A 23,589-nucleotide genomic window follows, 5' to 3' on the forward strand; every position below is an offset into this window, starting at 1 on the left:
TATGGCGAATTACACTCAAAAAGGTGCATTGTCACCATTAACTGGATGGGGGTACAAAATGTACAAAAGAAAAGTAAATTCCATACAGGGAAGGGAACATTTACATTAAAGCTGCAATATGTAACTTTTTGGGTGACCCAACCAAATTCACATAGAAATATGAGTTATAGATCCGTCTGTCACTGAAAACAAGTATAAGAAGCGGTAGATCGGTTCTATGTGCACTATTTCTATGCTTCCCATTCTTAAGTTTAGTTTTTTCTTCTTTTACTTTTGGTTTTGTACACCAGCTTCAAACAGCTGAAAATACATTATTTGAAGTTATGGAAAATATATTTAACAGCGGATTAGATGGTATAATGATTCCCTACACTATACATGCTTATTTTGTCACATACACTGAAATGAGGCAAACTATTAGAATTTTAGCAGCCAGGAAATGCCAGAGCGATTTCTGCATAGTGCATCTTTAAAGCTGCAATATGTAACTTTTTGTATGACCAGACAACATTCACACAGAAATGTGAGTTATAGAACTGTAATTCTCATTGAAAGCAAGTCTAAGAAACTGTATATCTGTTCTATGTGCACTATGTCTATGCTTCCCGTTTTTAAGGTTTGTTTTAATAATTTGGTTATGGAAAATATATTTCACAGCAGTTTAGATGATACAATGATTCTCTACACTATACTTGGATGTTTTGTCACACAAACTGGAATTAAGCGAACTATTAGAATTTTAGCAACCCGGGGCGATTTCTGCATAGTGCATCTTTAATCCCCATACATATACTACAAAAATATTTACTAAAATATATACATTCCCACTCCTTCAACTCAAATACCATGCTCAGGCTCAGCATACCGCACGAGACATTTCCCTAATGAAGCTCTTCAGATGTGAAATATTTTAATCCCGGAAAGAGTTCAGCTGCAGAAACAATGATGTCGATCTTCCTTTCAACTTGTGCAGTTCCATTTATCACCATTGCTATAAATGATACAAAGTCCACTTTATCCACATGAAGAATTTCTGCCCTGACAAAAAAAGAATGCAGTTTTGAAACTGATGTAAAAGTGCAGTAACTGCAGTCGACTGTGGTATTTTGGATGCAGTAATTGCAGAATAAATGTAGTGTACTGCAGTTGAACTGCATTTATACTGCACTCTGACTGCAATTTGTTTTTGCAAGGGTGGATCCTGCTGTTGATACTCAGGATGCGGTGTAGGCTTCATTGTAGCTAGGCCTAGCGGTCTTCACTACCACCAGACCTTCAAAGCTACTCATTTACATTTTAGTCATTTAGCAGACACTCTTATCCAGAGCGACTTACAGTTAGTGAGTGCATACATTTTCATACTGGCCCCCCGTGGGAATCGAACCCACAACCCTTGATCTTAATACCCTTTTGACAGCCTCCGCATAGGAGACTTTCTCAACTGCCCTGATTTTAGCAACCTTTTTCTATTTCTCCAAGGATTGTGCTTCATGCTCTCCACCACAGTTATGCTGTGTTTTCATGGTACGAGGTAGACGGTAGACGTCAAACCGGATGTCATTGTTTTCAATGAGAGCATAATGGTAAATGCTGATGTGGCTGGCGGTGAATGCCGTCAGCCGCCACAGGAGACGGGACTTGCTGCCAGAGTTAAAATATTCCATAGCGTTGTTTTCTACCGGATGTTGGTTTGCACTGTTTGTTTACTGAAATCACCATAGCAACGCATACTGTTGTGCTGGCTTGCTTTTGCCATAACCATCTTTCTTGCTTTCTTGTCCCGCTATGCCGACTGGTATGACGGTTTTTGCGTCCCTCATCTAAACGCAGTATTACAAAAAGGCACACGTAGCCTACATATCAATACATACACACAAACTATCTAGGTCAAATAGGGGAGAGGCTTTGTGCCTTGATGTGTTGCTTTATCTGTTTTTTTAAACCAGGTTTGCTGTTCATTTGAGCAATATGCGATGGAAGGGAGTTCCATGCAATAATGGCTCTATATAATACTGTACGCTTTCTTGAATTTGTTCTGGATTTGGGGACTGTGAAAAGACCCCTGGTGGCATGTCTGGTGGGGTAAGTGTGTGTGTCAGAGCTGTGTGTAAGTTGACTATGCAAACAATTTGGAATTTTCAACACATTAATGTTTCTTATAAAAAGAAGAAGTGATGCTGTCAGTCTCTCCTCAACTCTTAGCCAAGAGAGACTGACATGCATAGTATTTATATAAGCCTTCTGACAATGAAGAGCAAGACGTGCCGCTCTGTTCTGGGCCAGCTGCAGCTTAACTAGGTCTTATTACGGACAGACCTCTCCCCATCTTTACAAACATTGAATCTATATGTTTTGACCATGACAGTTTACAACCTAAGGTAACACCAAGTAATTTAGTCTCCTGAACTTGTTCAACATCCACACCATTCATTACCAGATTCAGCTGAGGTCTAGACCTTAGGGAATGATTTGTACCAAATACAATGCTCTTAGTTTTAGAGATGTTCAGGACCAGTTTATTACTGGCCACCCATTCCAAAACAGACTGCAACTCTTTGTTAAGGGTTTCAGTGACTTCATTAGCTGTGGTTGCTGATGCGTATATGGTTGAATCATCAGCATACATGGACACACATGCTTTGTTAATGCAAGTGGCAGGTCATTGGTAAAAATAGAAAAGAGTAAAGGGCCTAGAGAGCTGCCCTTCAGTACAGCACACTTTACATGTTTGACATTAGAGAAGCTTCCATTAAAGAAAACCCTCTGAGTTCTATTAGAAAGATAGCTCTGAATCCATGATATGGCAGTGGTAGAATAACCATAACACATAAGTTCTCAACAACAGGTTATGATCAATAATATCAAAGGCTGCACTGAAATCTACAGCTCCCACAATCTTATTATTATACATTTCTTTGAACCAATCCTCAATCATTTGTGTCAGTGCAGTACATGTTGAGTGCCCTTCTCTATAAGCATGCTGAAAGTCTGTTAATTAGTTTACAGAGAAATAACGTTGTATTTAGTCAAACACCATTTTTCCCAACAGTTTGCTAAGAGCTGGCAGCAAGCTGATAGGTCTGCTGTTTAAACCAGTAAAAGCTGCTTTACCACTCTTGGGTAGAGGAATGACTTTTTCTTCCCTCCTGAGGACAAAGACTTTCCTCTAGGCTCAGATTAAATATATTACAGATAGGAGTGGCTATAGAGTCAGCTACCATCCTCAGTAGCTTTCCATCTACGTTGTCAATGCCAGGAGGTTTGTCATTATTGATCGATAACAATAATTGTTCCACCTCTCCCACACTAACTTTAACAAATTCAAATTTGGAATTGCTTTTCTTTCATTATTTGTTTTTTTATGCATGAGTGCGATGGCTCACTTTTCGTTGTTGGCATTTCCTGCCTAAGTTTGCCCACTTTGCAAATGAAGTAATCACTAAAAGAATTGTCAACATCAAATCGTTTTTGTGATGAATAAGCCATCTGATTCGATGAAAGATGGAGTTGAATGTCTTTCTGCCCATCATTTTATTTAAAGTACTCAAAAGTATTTTTTCCATCATTCTTTATATCATTGATCTTGGCTTCATAATACAGTTTCTTCTTCTTTTTGTTGAGTATAAGCTTCTATCCTAACATATTTGACATAAAAAGGGGGTTCACAGCAGAAAAGAGAAGCATGATGGAACCTTTAATGGTAATACTGTGTTTACTAAAAAAATTTAACAACTTGGATGTAATTACATTTTGCGATTTCCTTGTCCCAAATCTTTCATTCCATCCATCCTCAACCCCAGGACGTGGGTGGTCACATTACACGATGATTCCCTTGATCCTGCTTTTCTCGTTTGTTCTACGAAAAAAAACACTGACACGCAAACAGTGAGCTGCTTCATTAGTGTGCACATTATTATGTGCAGAAACATTAAAAAAGAGATTCTAGATTCTAGTTCTAGTTTCGCATACTGAGAATGCGTCAAGCGGGATTGCGTTGTTTCCTGCAATTCATTGATTTCGGTAGCGCATCCCCATATCTAATTGATCAGCTGTTATCAAAGCCAAAATTAGTATGACATCCGGGCATTTAAAGTATACTACATTTTCTAAATGTCGCAAACTATTAAATATGGCTGTGGCAAGATGTTTTGGGGTTGGGGTGCTGTCAACCAGGGGAGTAATAAAGGCCTACTTCACTAATTTAGTGGAAATGTTTTTTAATTTGTTATTGATTTTTTCTTCAATTTATCAGAGGGTGCTGCAGCACCCTCAGCACCCCTACTTCCCGCGGCTATGCTATTAAACTTAATTTTTTCACATACTCAAAAGGACCTGCTATTTAGGACACAAGTATGGGTATTCAGACAACTGTGATTTAAGTACGTAACAATATGGAGCTATTGGAGTTCATTCAAAAAAAAAAAAATCCATATGTGTTAATTCAAGAATAATGTTTTTGTTAGTCTGAGATAAGGGAAACTCAATCCCTGCAATGATACAAAAATAACAGAGTCAGTCAGCACAGATTCAATTTTGTATTTAATTTAAACAAAATGGTAATGTGCTCATAACTTTTAAGTACAGTACTTTTTTGGCACAAAACGATACGTGACAAATAGAATAACTTCTCACTATGGTAACACTTGACCTTTTCTGTAAATGTTGTACCCTCGCTTTGATAAAATCTATTTTAGAATACTTTGGAAAAGGTTCAACATTACATTACACACATCTTCACTACATGTCAAGTAAACATGAATTAAGGCACCATCCTTGTCTCACTATAAAACACCAGTATCAACCTATAAAGGGACAATGTTGTCAATCTTCATCAGTGAAGCAGTTTTACAGATACCATCACACCAACCATCACCATATCATCTACTCTGCCTCATTATACTCATTCTTTCCTCAGTTCACCTCATCCAGTTCCCTACTACATCCAAAACCAACAGAATTAACTACAAACAAACTAACTACATTACATGTCACTATACTCTATACTTGGGCCCTGTGCATTTTCTGCTGGTGTATCCTGAGGTAGCTCCTCTCTGAGAACCTCTTCCCGCAGTGCGTACAGACGAACGGCTTCTCTCCCGTGTGGACCCTCTGGTGCCTCTTCAGGTGACCAGCCTGGGCAAAGCGCATCTGACACTGGGTACAGCTGAAGGGTTTCACCCCTGTGTGGACCCTCTGGTGCCTCTTCAGGCTGGACGAGTGGGAGAATCTGGCCCGGCACAGGTGGCAACCGAACGGTTTCTCCCCCGTGTGCATCCTTTGGTGGATCTCCACCTGCTTAGGGAAACCGAAGACTTTCCCACAGAACGAACACGGGAAGCGCTTCTCTTTGCCACCGGAACAACTGAAAGCGTTACTACTACTGTAATTTTTCAATGGGATTGTTGTGCCATTTAGTGTTGAGGCACTGGCATTGTCTGGCGTCTGGTTTAACATAAGGAGAGTGTGAGGAGGATGAAGGCCAGGGTGTGTCTGTGTTGTCGCAGAGTCCATGTTCCAGTTGATAGATCTTATAGAAGGCAGGCTGAAGGCAGCACCTGTTAGGGGGTTAACCTGAGGTGCCATCAGTCTCTCTGAATCACAACTATAGGAACAGGATGGAGCATCACTAGCCGAGTCTGTGTCTGTTCTCTCCAGCTGCATTCGGACACCTCCCTGTCCCTGCAGACCAAATCTACGTCTAGCCCTGGTCTCAGGCAGTCTGTTGTCATGGAGACTAAGTTTGGATGTTGTTTTGTGTTCCATTGTCAGTTTCTGGTTAACAGTGTTGTTCCCCAGCCCAGAGTTGAGGACGCTGTCCAATCCACTGACCTTCACTATGTCTCCTCTGGTCCTGGCTTGCTCAGTGATGTCGTACCCTGGGCCCTTGGCTGCACCCATCTGGGTCTGGGAATCCAAGATGGTCGCCCAGTCTCCTCTGTTAGCCTCCAGCCAACCACCTGCAGGAAGAGGTTACAAAATAGACTTTACAAACATGGCAGAGAGAACTCTACATATGGAGTTTTTACCTGGTCAAGTTCATACATTATAATGTTTGTTTTAGTATGTAAACATACACTCAGTGGCCAGTTTATTAGGTATTAGGTATTTGGCGTCAGCAGCATGAGTCAATGTCCCCATCCTGTCAACGGTACAGGCTGGTGGCGGTGGTGTAATGGTGTGGGGAATATTTTCCTGGCACACATTAGGTCCCTTCATACCAATTGAGCAACATTTTAATGCCACACCTTGTAGAATCCATGCCCCGAAGAATTCAGGATGTTCTGGAGGCGAAGGGCGGTCCGACCCAGTACTAGATAAACTGGTCACTGAGTGTAAGTTGTATTGATTTGATTTTATGTAGATGCATCACTATTCCCATTGAAGTATATCTATTATGTTCTGTGTATGTCTCCCTTACCTTGCTCCCCCATCTTTAGTCCACTCAACAGATCAATACTTTCTGGTCCGTCTTCTATTGTCTCCTCTTTGACCAGCAGCAGATCAGGCTTCCCATCCTCCATGTCTACTGACTGTAAGAGATACAGAGTGAGAGGATGTTGGATCAAGAAATCTGATATCAGCACCCTTCTATGCATCATCTTCTGATTGGGCAATGAGGCATTGCTATGAGTATTATGTAAACATGTTGATTTCATACTATGCAAAAGTGTTAGTTGATTTGATTACATGACACTCTTTAAAGGGATAGTTCAGGATTTTGGCAATGAAGCCCATTATCTACATTTATATTCCAATTTGTAAGTCGCTCTGGATAAGAGCGTCTGCTAAATGACGTAAATGTAAATGTAATATTTTAGTCATTTAGCAGACATTCTTAAACTTCCCCAGAGTCAGATGAACTTGTGAATACGATTATTATGTATCTGCGTCCAGTATTAACAAAGTTAGAGGTAATTTTGTGAGCCAATGCTAACTAGCTTAGCACAAAGAATGGAAGTCTTCAGGTACCCCTAGCATGCTAGCTGTAACCGAAGACTTCCAGTCCTCAATGCCAAAATCCCGAACTATCTCTTTAATGGTTTGATAATTCAAAGGCATGGTCCCACACTTAAGACAAAATTAATGAAGACCTGGGCCCTTATCTACAAAGGGTCTCAGAGTAGGAGTGTTGATCTAGGAACTTTCCAAATAATCGTATTCATTATGATCTAAAAGGCTAAACTGATCCTAGATCAGCACTCCTTGTGGATACAGACAGTAGTTCACAGTGGGCTCACCTCAGTGAGACTGTGTGTGGTCCTGTGCTGCTCAGCTGGTTCCTCTGTGGGTTCAGGAGGTGTAGTCTGGTTGTCATCTATGACCATGGTCCCCTCAGGGTTCCCCAGACCCTCCTCACACCCCTCCACCTTCACCAGCAGCACCTCTGGACCCTCCTCCTCCTGGAAGAGAGAGGTGATACAGATTACACAGACATACACTCCCTCAGGTACATATACACACACACAGAGATAATAAACACACTTTCAACATGAAGTTGTTTTCCCATTCCCACTACGTTTGAGTCCTATACTGTAGTTACAGAATGACTTCATTATTGTTAAACCCATCATTGGGGACATAAATATGATGTGGGTAAAAATAAATCAGCTGTGATAAGTCAAAAGTCATCATCAGACAAACCTGACTAAACTATTTTGACATGTACCGTAGGTTTTTGTAAGTCTGTGGGTATGTGTAGGTATACAGGTGCAGCTCAATAAATTAGAATATTGTGGAAAAGTTAAGTAATTTCAATAATTCAATTGACAAAGTGAAACTCATATATATCGTGGATTAATTACACAAAAAGTGAAATAGTTCAAGCCTGTATTTGTTTTAATCTTGATGATTACGGCTTACAGCTCATGAAAACCCCAAATTCAGTATCTCAGAAAATTAGAATATGACATAAGACCAGTGAAAAAAGGAAATGTAATACAGACATGTCGGCCTTCTGAAAAGTATGTTCTTATACATGCTGTCAGTACTTGGTTGGGGCTCCTTTTGCATGAATCACTGCATCTATGCGGCGTGGCATGGAGTCGATCAGCCTGTGGCACTGCTGAGGTGTTATGGAAGCCCAGGTTGCTTCGATAGCAGCCTTCAGCTCGTCTGCATTGTTGGGTCTCGTGACTCTCATCTTCCTCTTGACAATACCCCATAAATTCTCTATGGGGTTCAGATCAGGCGAGTTTGCTGGCCGATCAAGCACAGTAATCCCATGGTCATTGAACCAGGTATTGGTACCTTTGGCAGTGTGGGCAGGTGCCAAGTCCTGCTGGAAAATGAAATCAGCATCTCCATAAAGCTTGTCAGCAGAAGGAAGCATTAAGTGCTCTAACATTTCCTGGTAGACGGCTGAGTTGACTTTGGACTTGATGAATCACTGACTGTGGAAACTTCACACTGGACTTCAAGCAACTTTGATTCTGTGCCTCTCCACTCTTCCTCCAGACTCTGGGACCTTGATTGCCAAATGAAATGCAACATTTAGTTTCATCTGAAAAGAGGACTTTGGACCACTGAGCGACAGACCAGTTCTTTTTCTCCTTAGCCCAGGTAAGACGCTTCTGACGTTGCCTCTTGTTCAGGAGTGGCTTGACAAAAGGAATGCGAAAGTTGTAGCCCATTTCCTGGATACGTCTGGGCGTGTTGGCTCTTGATGCACTGACTCCTGCCTCAGTCCTCTCCTTGTGAAGCTCCCCCACATTTTTGAATGGCCTTTGCTTGATAATCATCTCAAGGCTCCGGTTATCCCTGTTGCTTGTGCACCTTTTCCTACCACACTTCTTCCTTCCACTCGACTTTCCATGAATATGCTTGGATACAGCACTCTGTACACAGCCAGCTTCTTTAGCAATGATCTTTTGAGGCTTTCCCTCCTTGTGGAGGGTGTTGATGACTGTCTTCTGCACAACTGTCAAGTCAGCAGTCTTCCACATTATTGTGAAGCCTACTGAACTGGACTGATAGACCGTTTAAAGGCTCAGGAAACCTTTGCAGGTGTTTTGAGTTAGTTAGCTGATTAGAGTGTGACACCTTGAGTCTACAATATTGAACTTTTTCACAATATTCTAATTTTCTGAGATACTGAATTTGGGGTTTTCATGAGCTGTAAACCGTAATCATCAAGATTAAAACAAATACAGGCTTGAACTATTTCACTTTTTGTGTAATTAATCCACGATATACAGTGGGGAGAACAAGTATTTGATACACTGCCGATTTTGCAGGTTTTCCTACTTACAAAGCATGTAGAGGTCTGTAATTTTTAATCACATTGTATGATTTTTAAGTAATTAATTTGCATTTTATTGCATGACATAAGTATTTGATACGTCAGAAAAGCAGAACTTAATATTTGGTACAGAAACCTTTGTTTGCAATTACAGAGATCATACGTTTCCTGTAGGTCTTGACCAGGTTTGCACACACTGCAGCAGGGATTTTGGTCCACTCCTCCATACAGACCTTCTCCAGATCCTTCAGGTTTCGGGGCTGTCACTGGGCAACACGGACTTTCAACTCCCTCCAAAGATTTTCTATGGGGTTGAGATCTGGAGACTGGCTAGGCCACTCCAGGACCTTGAAATGCTTCTTACGAAGCCACTCCTTCGTTGCCCGGGCGGTGTGTTTGGGATCATTGTCATGCTGAAAGACCCAGCCACGTTTCATCTTCAATGCCCTTGCTGATGGAAGGAGGTTTTCACTCAAAATCTCACAATACATGGCCCCATTCATTCTTTCTTTCACACGGATCAGTCGTCCTGGTCCCTTTGCAGAAAAACAGCCCCAAAGCATGATGTTTCCACCCCCATGCTTCACAGTCGGTATGGTATTCTTTGGATGCAACTCAGCATTCTTTGTCCTCCAAACACGACGAGTTGAGTTTTTACCAAAAAGTTATATTTTGGTTTCATCTGACCATATGACATTCTCCCAATCCTCTTCTGGATCATCCAAATGCACTCTAGCAAACTTCAGATGGGCCTGGACATGTACTGGCTTAAGCAGGGGGACACGTCTGGCACTGCACTATTTGAGTCCCTGCCGGCGTAGTGTGTTACTGATGGTAGGCTTTGTTACTTTGGTCCCAGCTCTCTGCAGGTCGTTCACTAGGTCCCCCCGTGTGGTTCTGGGATTTTTGCTCACCGTTCTTGTGATCATTTTGACCCCACGGGGTGAGATCTTGCGTGGAGCCCCAGATCGAGGGAGATTATCAGTGGTCTTGTATGTCTTCCATTTCCTAATAATTGCTCCCACAGTTGATTTCTTCAAACCAAGCTGCTTACCTATTGCAGATTCAGTCTTCCCAGCATGGTGCAGGTCTACAATTTTGTTTCTGGTGTCCTTTGACAGCTCTTTGGTCTTGGCCATAGTGGAGTTTGGAGTGTGACTGTTTGAGGTTGTGGACAGGTGTCTTTTATACTGATAACAAGTTCAAACAGGTGCCATTAATACAGGTAACGAGTGGAGGACAGAGGAGCCTCTTAAAGAAGAAGTTACAGGTCTGTGAGAGCCAGAAATCTTGCTTGTTTGTAGGTGACCAAATACTTATTTTCCACCATAATTTGCAAATAAATTCATTAAAAATCCTACAATGTGATTTTCAGGGATTTTTTTTCTCAATTTGTCTGTCATAGTTGACGTGTACCTATGATGAAAATTACAGGCCTCTCTCATCTTTTTAAGTGGGAGAACTTGCACAATTGGTGGCTGACTAAATACTTTTTTCCCCCACTGTACATACATTTACCATTCATTTCTATTGGGCACAAAATAATCTGAAACACAACCAAATCAAACAGCGAATGCATCCAACAAATTTGTAGAGTCACAAGCTTGATGTAGTCATGGCGTGCTACGAATATGGCATCAAATACTTACTGTTTACTACTTTAATACACATATAAGTCAATTTGTCCCAATACTTTTGGTCCCCTAAAATGAAGGGACTACGTAAAGAAAGTGCTGTAATTTCTAAACGGTTCAACCGATATGGATGAAAATACGCTCAAATTATAGCTGACAGTCTGCACTTTAACCTCGTAGTCATTGTTTGATTTCAAATCCAAGCTGTTGGAGTATATAGCAAAAATATGAAAAGATGCTTCAAATAATTACGGAGGGCACTGTATCTTGCTAACCTTATCTAGCTAGCTATTGTTATCTGTTGTTGTGTGTGTTTTTTTTTAACTACACCGTATTCAAAAGATTAGCCAACTGGCTCAATGGCTGGTTCTGGAGCTGGATTTGTCATAAGCATTGATTTAGGGAAACCTTCACCACAGATGGAAACCACTGGACTATCTTTGACTTCACCATCTATTGTTATCTCCAAAGATTTGACATCTTCCATAAATTGCCGACACGTTTTTCGACATTGTAAATGGACACAGTGCAACCTTTGGTAGGTAGGGTGCTGGCAGGCTTCCGCTGCGGTACAGCAAAGCCAATTCAGCCCGTGCTCGTAGTTCTCACAGGGGAAGTGAAATTATAGGCTACATTTATATGACTTGGCTCATGATCATACACTCCGCAAATGACATGTAACTTTAGTGGTCAAAACCATTCATCTTGGGGCGACGGGGAGAGCAAACGTCAGTTGCCAAACGTCAGGCTCGAAACCTTAATGACTTGGAGAAGATCTGCAAAGAGGAGTGGGACAAAATCCCTCCTGAGATGTGTGCAAACCTGGTGGCCAACTACAAGAAACGTCTGACCTCTGTGATTGCCAACAAGGGTTTTGCCACCAAGTACTAAATCATGTTTTGCAGAGGGGTCAAATACTTATTTCCCTCATTAAAATGCAAATAAATTTATAACATTTTTTACATGCGTTTTTCTGGATTTTTTTGTTGTTATTCTGTCTCTCACTGTTCAAATAAACCTACCATTAAAATTATAGACTGATCATGTCTTTGTCAGTGGGCAAACGTACAAAATCAGCAGGGGATCAAATACTTTTTTCCCTCACTGTATAGGCATGCCCAATTTAGGCATCTTTTTTAACAACGTGATATTGCGCTCCAAAGATATAACTTGAAATAACATGATTGTAGGTAATAAAATAATTGAAAGAAAAACATGTTTATTTATTAGCCTAGTGGTTATAAGTATTTGTATATTGTGAATTAGGCCTTGTGAAATCATTGTCAAAAGCGCAAGAGATACTGTTGCATGTAGGTCTAGATTATTTATGGATTGATCATATAGAAATATCAAAACATTCTTTCAACAACTCCAAAGAAATTGCATGTGGTGCAGGAACCACTGACTCTCTGCCTTTTTCTATTATCAAGACACTTGCTGGTAACTGTTAACTGATTAGGACAACTCAGGTCTTCTATATATCTGTCGACTAGGCGGGACTCTTATCACTAAAGAGGCTTCATGCATAGCTTTTATTTCTACCCATTAGAGTAGGAGTAAAATGTCTCTATTCTCAGCACTTACGACCAATATTCTACTCTGAGATGCTTTGTGGATAGGGGCCCAGATGTGATGTATATTAAAGAGAGTCTCAATGAAAATCTTAGAATGAAAAGTCCCATTTTGTGTTTATTAAACTTTTTAAAAAATCTTAATACACCATATGAAAACCACACATACACGTCTCAACAAAAATTCAGCATGAACTTGACAAACTGCATTCATTTTCTCATTAAAAGTGTCTTGGGGAAAAATGTGTTTTGTGCCCAATAGAAATAAATGATAAATAATGCATTGTGTAATTTTGGATTCACTTGGATTCACTTGTATTGTAAATAACAATAGAATATGTTTCTAAACACTTCTACCTTCATGTGGATGCTACCATGATTATGGATAATCCTAAATGAATCTTGAATGGTGATGAGTGAGAAAGATACAGAGGGTCAAAGATCATACCCCCAAGACATGCTAACCTCTTACCATTACCAATAACAGGGGAGGAGAACATGTCTTGGAGGTATGATCTTTGACACTAACTTTCTCACTCCTCATCATTCACGATTCATTCAGGATCATCCGTAATCATGGTAGCATGCACACAAATGTATAAGTGTTTAGAAACATATTCTATTGTTATTTACAATAAAAGTTACTCCAAAATGACACTCCATTATTTTCCATTCATTTCTATTGGGCACAAAAATAATCTGAAACACAACCAAAACAAACAGCGAATGCATCCAACAAATTTGTAGAGTCACAAGCTTGATGTAGTCATGGCATGCTATAAATATGGGACAAAATACTTAATTCCTGCAGTCAACTGACCAAATCGCCCTCTAGTGGCCTCATGGGTGGAATGTTATTAATATTTTTCATAATTTCATAATTAATAGACACTTTTTTTTTTTTTACCGTCAAATCCGGTGTTTCTATTTCAAACGGTTTTGTTATATTTCAGTGTAATATTGGGATGCAAAGCCAAACATTTATACAATTAAATTCTATATCTGACATGGTACAAGTATCTTCTTTTTTTAAACCCATAACCATGTGTGTGAGGTGTATACTTTTGTTTCAAAGTAGATTTGTTTAAGACTATCTAGAAACACTCTGTGTGACCAAGATTTAGCCCACTGCAGTAAAAGGTTATTTACCATTAATTTCTAGTGGGCACAAAATAATCTGAAACACAACCAAAACTGCAAATGCATCCAACAAGTTTGTAAAGTCACAAGTTTGATTTAGACATTGCGTGCTAGGAATACGGGACCAAATATCAAACTTTTGACCACTTTATCTAAGAATCTTTAGGGGTGTTAATAATTTTGACCACTACCTTTTTGAAACAAAAGTATTACTTGTTAAACAAAATCTCTTTCTCCTGGAGCAATTTTATTAGTATAAAATAATATATCAATTATATATATTTTTTTTTTATTACATATAATATAGCTCAGTATTTGAATTTATATTTTATACAGTCATTATTGCTGATCTTTATCAAGTGTGTCAATCATTTTTGACCCCACTGTATATCTCAATGTCTGGATGCAATATTCTACCCAGGAATGTTCAACACTGAAATCTGTTACTCTCGTTATTCCAAATGCATCTGTGGATCTTTTCTGCTGAAAATTCCTCTGTCGTTAATGCGCCGTTTGATCTAAACGTCAGAAGCTATTGAGTGGAATGGTTACTTTCTATGTTATAGAGTGGAATGGTTTTTCTGCTGGTGCATCCTGAGGTAGAGCCTCTTTGAGAACCTCTTCCCGCAGTGCGTTTGTAAGCAAACAGCCTTTCTCCTGTGTGGACCTTCAAGTGCATCTTCAGCTGGTCCTGGCGGGAGAACCTCTTCTCACACTGGGGGCAGCTATAGGGTTTCTCCCCTGTGTGGACCCTCTGGTGCCTCTTCAGGTGGCCAGCCTGGGCAAAGCGCATATGACACTGGGTACAACTGAAGGGTTTCTCCCCTGTGTGGACCCTCTGGTGGATCTCCACATTCTGGGAGCAGCTGAAGCCTTTGTTACAGAACGTGCAGAGGAACCGCTTTTCTTTACTATTGCCTGATGTGGCTCCTCCTCCTCCTCGAGCCTGGGCTCTAGCCCTGTCGTTTGAGTTCAATACCTGATCGAAAAGGACACGGCCATGTGAATCGGAAGGCACCATCGACATTGACACTTGGTCGCGATCCCTGAACGTGTGTAAAGGGGAGTGGGTCGAGACATTTGGATTTGACTCTAAGCTTTCCCTGTAATCTAAGAAATCTGTGCCCTGTGAGTGTCCGTCTCCTAGGTGACTATCTGCATTCCATGTGGGAGGAGCGTCACCCTCCACTTTCACACTCACCTCATCTATCACTATAACCTCCCCTTTCTTATCTAGGCACCCTTCAGAGTATAAACTACTACTGTACCGGTTCCAGTCTTCTCTAGACAGATCAGTCTGTGTCTCTAAACCCAAGGGCATGTTGCCAGGGTCCATCTCTGTAGCGTAAGAACAAGACGGATCATCACCGGCAGTGTTTAACGCGTCACCATCACCATCCCCACGGGAATGAACCATCCTCTGGCTCTGGTGAAATACCGGTAAATACTCTGAGCCGGGAGCAGGAGGACAGCCCAGTCTCCCCAGCCCCAGTCTCTCTGGGTCTGATCTGTGGTCAGATCCTGTGTGTAAGAGCCTGTGTGTTACAGTTAAAGTCTTGGTGTCGGTCTCTGACTTGAGGACGGCGTTCGGCGTTCCACTGACCTCCGTGATGTTGCCTCGGGTCCTGGGCGGCGCTGGGGAGGTGGTTGGGTCCTCCGTGGCTACAGGGGGCGCTCCAGCCACTTCAATCTGGATGTCTCTGCTGTGCCGTGGGTCCTCCTCTCCTTCAGACCTCTCCAGCTTAACCCCAGGACCTGCAGCCTCTGCATCTACAGACTGACACAAAAAGAGAGGAGGTTATTACCGGTACATGGGTTGAATTGGATAACAATGTCCTAGGGAAGTCTCACAAGCTCCCCTATGGCAGATAAATAAGGATGTACATGTAAGCAAGTGAATAGCTGAGGGGAGCCTTTCTGAAATAAACTAGCCACATTTAATGCACTGTAAATTTGATGTAAAACTATTACACTAACCTCTATCACTAAAACGTGCTGGGTTGAGGTTCCACTTCCCTCATCAACAGTGATTGGTTGGTCATCTCTCCATGTATTGTGTCCCGCTGGCTTCACAAAGCTCCTGTAGCCTCCAGTGAGATGTCCTTCACCTGAGAGAGTGATTGGGGGAAAAAAGGTGGTTAGGTTAGCTACTGTCAATGCTCAACGCTATATTGTACACTGTTGACAGTTTTAGAATTCTAGGTAAGGTAACACTTCTCATAACTTCTTGTTATACTATTTATTGATTGATGTATTATGTTCCAAGCATCTTATTGTTTTCAATGAGTAAATAATAGGAAATGCAGTAAATGAAGAATCTGGTTAGAATATGATATTGTGTCTTTCTGCAAGATAGCTAAGTAATCAGGGGAATTACTGCATACAATCCAAAAACTGACCAAGACCCAATTCTGGTTAACCAAAGATTGTCTATTATATTGACAAGATATTCGAGTGACGGCTCTGATAATATAAATACATGTCCTCAAAGATGGAAGGCAGGCGGGAGGAGGCGAGATCAGGTGGGACCATTCTAGCCAATAGAGATATATAGATGACTCATTATAGCGTCTGTGACAGCATGGGCAGCACCATTGAGGCTATCTCCATTTATATTAAAGTAGTCCATTTTCTTCTTCTTCATCGGCTGATTGCTCCCAACTCATAGGAATCCCCACACAGTTGACTACTTTTAAATGGTGCAAGCCCTCAATGGCAATGTCCATTCTAAAATGTGTTATATCCATGATGAGTCCTCTATCTATCTCTATGACAACAGGCACAACTCTGATATTCAAAATTTCCAGAAATGCCACGTGGCGTCCACTTATATCAGTGCATTGGTAACAACCTAACCATTACAACACTTATTTGATCAATAGAAGCCTCACGTAGCAAATTAGCAATTACATTTTATGTTGACCAAATTCGACACTAATTTACCTCCATACAAAAATGCCTCACTTCCTGGGCTTATTTTCGTGGCCAGATTTTGGGTTGAGAAAAACCTCTTGCTTCGCCTCTTCCACTCTTGGTTAACACATGCGCAGAGGGGAACGGGGCGATTTGTTTAAGAGACGTCTGGATACTGTCTATCAGGATTTTGTGGCCATTTACACAGATGGTTCAAAAGATCCAAGGACAGGACGTACTGGGTCAGCATTTGTAGTGCAGGAATGTGGGGTGGAAGTCAGGCAACGTATTACAGATCATCTGGCTGTATATACAGTGAAGCTAATGGCCATACTGTTGGCCTTGCAGTGGGTGGAGGAAGTCAAACAAGACAGAGTAGTTATTTGCTCTGATTCATGTACAGTGTTAATGAGTCTCCAGTCCTTTAGCTCATGTAGCAGACAAAACCTGCTTTATGAGGTGCTACAAACCCATGGCAGGATTAAACAGATGGATATTCAGATAAGATTTACTTTAGTCCCAGCCCATGTGGGGGTGGAAGGGAACGAGGCAGTAGATGTACTGGCTAAACAAGCACTTAGTAGTGGGGATGTTGACGTTGAAGTTTCAATAAGCAAGGCAGAGGCAAAAAGACTGACATATACAGTGATGGTGCAGAGATGGCAGGAGCAGTGGAATAGAGATAATAAGGGAAGGCATTTATTTCAAGTGTTGTCATAGAGATAGATAGGAAGGGACAGAAGAGAGGAGGCTATTTTTACAAGATTAAGGGTGGGACACAGCCAGTTGAATAAGACATTAAATGTGATAGGAAAGCATGCAACAGGAAAGTGTGATTATTGTCAGGAAACAGTATTGCTACAGTGTGGGCAGTATCAGAGGGAAACAGAGAGGATGAGATCTAGGATGAGGGCGAAGGGGATAGAGGAAATTCGTTTAAAGAGTATATTGAGTAGAACGTCATTAGATATAGTTTCAAATATTTTGTTATCTTTTTTAAGAGCAACGGGGCTGGTACAGTCCTGTGTAGCTCAGTTGGTAGAGCATGGCGTTTGCAATGCAAGAGTTGTGGGTTCGATTCCCACGGGGGACCAGTATGAAAAAAAATGTATACACTCACTAACTGTAAGTCGCTCTAGATAAAAGCGTCTGCTAAATTACGTAAATGTAAATGGTAGGTAGGATTTAGATTCTCCCTGTCTCTGGGCCACACTCCAGTACAGTAGGTGGCGGTAATGCGCCATAACATTGGATGCCAACCGCCGATAAACCCCACTGAAGAAGAAGGGGAACGGGGCGATAGGCCCCGCAGCCTTGGCCTTCTGCAAAATGTACCTCTTGCCATTCCTCTGTATCGGTCGAGGATCTTGACACTACTGGGACGATTGGCGAGAACGCGCTCCCGCGCCACCTTCAGTTCCTGTAGCTGTAGTTTCCTCCGCAATGCCCTGTTTTCTTTCTGGCTTTGAGTTATTTCCAAACGAAACACAGCATAGTCGTCGTCAACGAGTTTACAGATCTCTGCCACTGCTGCATTTGCTAGCACCTCCATGATGGAGGCTATTTGAGTGTGAGAAACCATACAGTTAGCCATTGTTAGCAGCTCGCTAGCCCTACCTAGATAACATCTATCAACCAAGTCCAGTCTCCAACGCGAACTAAACACTACCTGGGGTTAGTATGCGATACTGTGCAGTTAAATGAGTCATGGTTTGAGTTCCATTGTGTTCATAAACGTCTAAATAAAAACGCTAACGTGGAAATTGTTCTTAGTCATTGTTTACTTCCGTTTACACTGAAGAGAGGTTATTGGTTGGCGTCATAGCTCAAAGGGTGTGGCTAAATAAAAAAGGGGTATTTGCGCTGTTCTTTAAAATATGCAGTGGTGGAAAAAGTACTAAATGGTCATACTTGAGTAAAAGTAAAACACCTTAATAGAAATTGACTCAAGTAAAAGTCACCCAGTGAAATACTACTTGAGTAAAGGTCTAAAAGTATCTGGTTTTAAATGTACTTAAGTACAGTGGTGGAAAAAGTACTCAATTGTCATACTTTAGTAAAAGTAAAAAGTAAATGCTATACATCAAAGTCCTTATATTAAGCAAACCAGACAGCACGACTTTATAAAAAAACAAACAATTATGGACAGATGGGCACACTCCAAAAATGTACAAATGCAGTATTTGTGTTTAGTGATTCCGCCAGATCAGAGGCAGTAGGGATGACAACACCTTATATTGACAGGTGCGTGAATTGGACCATATTGCTGTCCTGCATGAGCATTCTAAATGTAAGGAGTACTTTTTGGTGTCAGGAAAATGTATGGTAGTAAAAAGTACATATTTTCTTTAGCAATGTAGTGGAGTAAAAGTTGTCAAAAATATAAATTGTAAAGTACAGATACCCCCCAAAACGTACTTTAAAGTATTTTTACTTAAGTACTTTACACCACTGGAAATACGGTACTGCTTATTACGTTACTCATCAAACCTCTTCAACGATTGCCTATTATATTGACAAGATATTCGAGTGACCACTCTAAAAATGGAAATACATGTCCTTAAAGATAGAAGGCGGAAGGAGGCAAGATCAGGTGGTAACATTCTAGCTAATGTGAGGGCAGATACACGTGTGAACAACAGGGCATAGAGATAGATCAAAGTTTATTGGTTTGTGTACACAATTTAGCAGATGATATAGTGAGCACAGCGAAATGCTTATGTTATTAGCTCCTAACAATGCAGTAAAATGTCAAACAAGTACACAAATAAAAAACAAATAAAGGACTGATGATGCTTTCAAGACAACAGGGAACTTTGAAAGAAAATGGTGTCATATCATGACGTCAGTGATCTAAAGGTTGAAAAGTCGGAACACTAGAAAGAGGCTTGAGTTACTGACTTGGAATTCCAAGTTGGATGACCGTTTCGGACCGATTTTTCCCAGTCTGAGCTCATTTTTGTCTGAGTTCTCAGTTGTCTTGAACGCACTGAAGTGTGAAGTCTGAGATTTCCGAGTTCCCAGTTTTTTTAAACGCGGCATCTTTGTATCTATGCCATTATAGCGCCTGTGACAGTATGGGCATATTTTTACAGTCTATGGCAGCGCACTCCATTTTAAAGTAGTCCATTTTCTTCTTCGTTGGCTGATTGCTCCCAACTCATAGGAATCTCCACCCAGTTGACTACTTTAAAACAGTGGAAGCCTTCAATGGCAATGTCCATGCTAAAACGGGTTATATCCATGATGAGTCCTCTATCATCTATCTCTATGACAACAAGCACAACTCCAATTTAACGTCGTTTTTGGGTAATTTGCCGAAATGCCACGTGTGTCCACTTATCAGTGCATTCTATTCAACTTCTATTCGATCAAATAAGCCTCATGTAGCAAATTAGCAATTACATTTTTTGTTGACCAAATTCGACACTCATCAAAATCAATTTATTTTATTTTATTTGTTGCATTCACCGAATACAACTGGTGTATACTTTACTGTGAAATGCTTGCTCTACCCAACAATGCAGAGTAAAACAAATGTAACACGAGGAATAAAATAAGAATTGACCTCCATACAAAAATTCCTCACTTCGTGGGCATATTTTCGTGGACAGATTTAGCCTCTTCCTCTCTGGTATCTTTCAAGCTCAGAGCAGAGTTGTTTAGAAAAATTACCATAAATGACCTAACAATAATTGCTGGCTCGATCCCATCAGTGGCAGGGACAGAAACCTATAGGTTTGAAGGAAGCCAACAAAACTAAGGCCAATTTCAATTCTAAATGACAAACAAGCATATCAAAAGGACAACATGAATTCTCATTTATTAACAGATTTGATCACCTAATGTTAGTACATTAAGGAACAGTGTTAGACTTCAATGACAGTGTTTTGGCTATGCCAGCACACCAAACAACAAGGATGTATCATGTGAGAAAGACAGCAAACCCAGATGCTCAACTGAGGGACTTAGTAATAAAAAAAAAACTCTTACCCCAAGACACTTCATATGATGACTATAAAATGTCAGCTAAAGAATGGTTCCCAGATATCCCCTGTGTACATCTCAAGCCACACTGCTACGATTTCTCCCCATTGTGGACACTACTATGTCTGGTAAGGTTAGTCAGGAAGGAGAAGATCTTGTAACATTGTTTGCACTTGAAGGTCCTTAGTGTGAACGGTCTGGTGCTTCTTCACATAGTTTGCCTAAGTAAAGCACTTCCCACACGTGGGGCAGGCGTACGGCTTGTCTGCGTCCATCTTAATGCTCAGCCTCCAACGTTGTGACCCAATGACACCAGAGGAGGTAGAAGCAGGAGCCACCCTTAGGTGGTTAGTCTTTGAGCTCCCTCCTAGACCTCTAGCCATTGTTTGGGTGTTGTTGGGATTGTGTGCTGTGTTATTCGCCTCATTTTCAATGGAAATATGGGCGGGGTCTTTTTTTTTGTGTGGGGGACTTCCGGCCAATAGTTCACAGCTAGCTAGCTAACTAACTCACTATCGCTTCTCACAACTTCCCAAACATGGATTCACGCAAAACGGGCATTTTATGTTCGGTAAGGGGAGGCCACAATAACTGGCAGAAACGGAAGCTGTTCATGGAGCAGGAGTGTTTTGACCACCAAACTTTTTTGAGGGAGTGCAGTTGTGAGGCGCCTTTTGATTTGCACCCATCTCCTAAGGACGAGGAGTCTCTTCGGCTTTGACTCAAAGCATTGAACTTGAAGAAACCACCAAACCGACCCTATGTGTGTTCCTATCACTTCGTGGACAAGAGGCCGGCTGAAGAGCATCCTTTCCCTGAGAAGTGTCTGGGCTATGATGCTCCAGCACAGACCAGGCGACATCTCATCAGGACATCAACACATACAGGTACTGTAGCTGTTAGCTAGCTGCTACTCGCTAACTATCGTCACAGATGGGGTGTCCTGAATCAGGCAGAAGTTAGCTAGCGTAGCTAATGTCATGACTGTCCTGACAGTGGATCAAAGGACCCTCTCTCTCTCCCACAGGAGAGGGTGGAGGGAGAAGTTGGCCAATTTTATGACTTAACAACCAGTCGTAAATACTGTGCAGACTGTCTCTTCCTTGCCATGAAGTATTGGGAGAAAGGACCCCTTTGTTAACACAGGGATTCTTCCCGCCAAAACTCCAACATCCAAAAGTGGATAATGAAACAATATTTCTAACACAAAGAATGTGGGAAATGGTCAGTGGTGATTTAAAGAACAATCATGTCAAATTCGTTACTATGTTGTGATGTCATTAAAGACGGTGGAACAACATAACTGTATCTCTGGGGGTGTACACTTCCCAGTTATGAGGGTTGCATCTAATTGTTGTAGAAAACGAATGATTAAGTATAATAATACTTTTGTGAAGATAACAATGTGATTTTAGCATTCTAGATGAAATGATTGTTTTCCATATTGACTTGTTCTCAGTCAGCGGCCACGCCCAGATGAGCACAAACATGATGAAACGCCCCCTTTTCTACTCAAGTATAAAACCCCTCATGACGAATTTCTACCAGACCAGGAAGACCAGGAAGCCCCATGGCTTAAAATGGTTGACACTCTACAGACCAGAAAACGTGAGACATTAGTCCACACGTTTGAAATGGTGAAACTCTGAAACTCTCAACCTCTACACGAGGTGAAGAAGCAGATAAACGCACTAGACCTTATGATATCAGTCTGCAGCAGGCATGTATAGTCGTCTAGAGAACTTTCACTAAAGACACAAGTTGGGAAGGACAATCCCTCTCCGACAACCGTTGGTACATCTGAAGTATCTATTCCAACGAACACTCCATTCGAAGACAAGCCGAGACTCACCGAAGTGGAACCAGGACACTCAAACTCTTTTTTAGAAAGTGGTTCAACAGAGAGACAACGATCAAGGACAGCTACGCGTAAATATATACATTGCATTTCTTAACCGAATGAGCGGTGGTTAGGGTGCTAAGTATTATGATTACTGTGAGCGTAGTTTCCAAATGTAACAACGATAGTTTGAATCTCTGTCTCTCCCTTTCAGTCTCTGTGAATGACCCCTCATTCTCCTAACCAAGCAGTCATGCTATAGTCCAGTCCACCAGGGACCTGTTTTCATTGTATTACGTTAGTAATCAATAACCTATACCGTGTGTGTTTGTATTCTGTGTTATTATTTAGTTAGTTAGTAAATAAATAATTAAGCCAATTTGTGTATTGCTGATTCATCAATAAGGTTAGGGTTCTTGCAGGTTCAAGGATTATGCGACATTCAGAATGATTAATACGTTGACTGTTTTATACATAGTGATAGGTAAAGACCTTTTAGAGTTTAATTCGGGAGATGGTAACTGTATAAACAACTTCTCCCGTGGTGCCCCAAATTCCTTAATTGTTAATTTAAGTTAATTGTTACATGATTAATTTAATTAATTAACATGATTAATTTAATCGAGTGACAATTCAACATAGTTAGTTGATTCGATAAATAACAGTCATCACATTAATGCAAGTCACATCACAACACTAACTATGTTAGCAGTAGGTAGCCACTCTTAAGTCCTAACATACTGTAGCTAGCTAACTGTTGCCTAGCTTACTCACTTAGCCAGCTAGCTTGAGGGCAGCCCATCTGATACAGTATTGCTAACTAGCGTAGTCCTTACATTGTTAGCTATCCAACAACTTCTGTCTGACAATGTCTCCCCCATTCCATGATTATCCCCATCATTGCTGGCATGCCACAGGTGATGCTCATGAAATGTCTAACTAGCTAAATTATTCAACTTAAAGTGTTTTCTTTTCTTTTACCTAACCATGACCAGTAGGCTGTCTGTGTATTGTATTTTGTTAAACTTGTGGTCGCTCTTATGTTTGTTTGACAGATGAAGACAACTGTAGTGATGCAGAGTCTGATCTGAGTGTGCCAATGCCACCGCAGAATAAAGATGCTGTTACTCAATGGGAGGTTCCAGCACTGACTGATCACAACTACGTGTCAAGAGAACCAGTCAACAAGCCCACCTGCCACAAACAAACCCAATGTGGTGGTGCAGAGCCATTGACCCACACCATGTTGAAAAATGACACTAGCTC

At 41.1% G+C, this 23,589-nt stretch overlaps 1 protein-coding gene across 1 annotated transcript; it reads right to left on the minus strand.

Moving 5' to 3' along the window:
- Positions 1–4,521: 4,521 nt before the first annotated feature.
- LOC311110408 (uncharacterized protein) lies at positions 4,522–18,293 on the minus strand. The gene is made up of 6 exons (XM_084188956.1): positions 17,832–18,293; positions 15,561–15,691; positions 15,187–15,360; positions 7,239–7,400; positions 6,419–6,530; positions 4,522–5,957 (listed from the first exon to the last, which is right to left on the minus strand). The coding sequence occupies exons 1-6, from the start codon at positions 18,088–18,090 to the stop codon at positions 4,999–5,001; spliced, it is 1,797 nt and encodes a 598-aa protein (XP_084045082.1). The 5' UTR covers positions 18,091–18,293; the 3' UTR covers positions 4,522–4,998.
- Positions 18,294–23,589: the final 5,296 nt, after the last annotated feature.

This window comes from Coregonus lavaretus (assembly GCF_964263955.1).
Source record: "Coregonus lavaretus genome assembly, contig: SUPER_35_unloc_5, whole genome shotgun sequence".
NCBI classification, from domain to species: Eukaryota; Metazoa; Chordata; class Actinopteri; order Salmoniformes; family Salmonidae; genus Coregonus; species Coregonus lavaretus.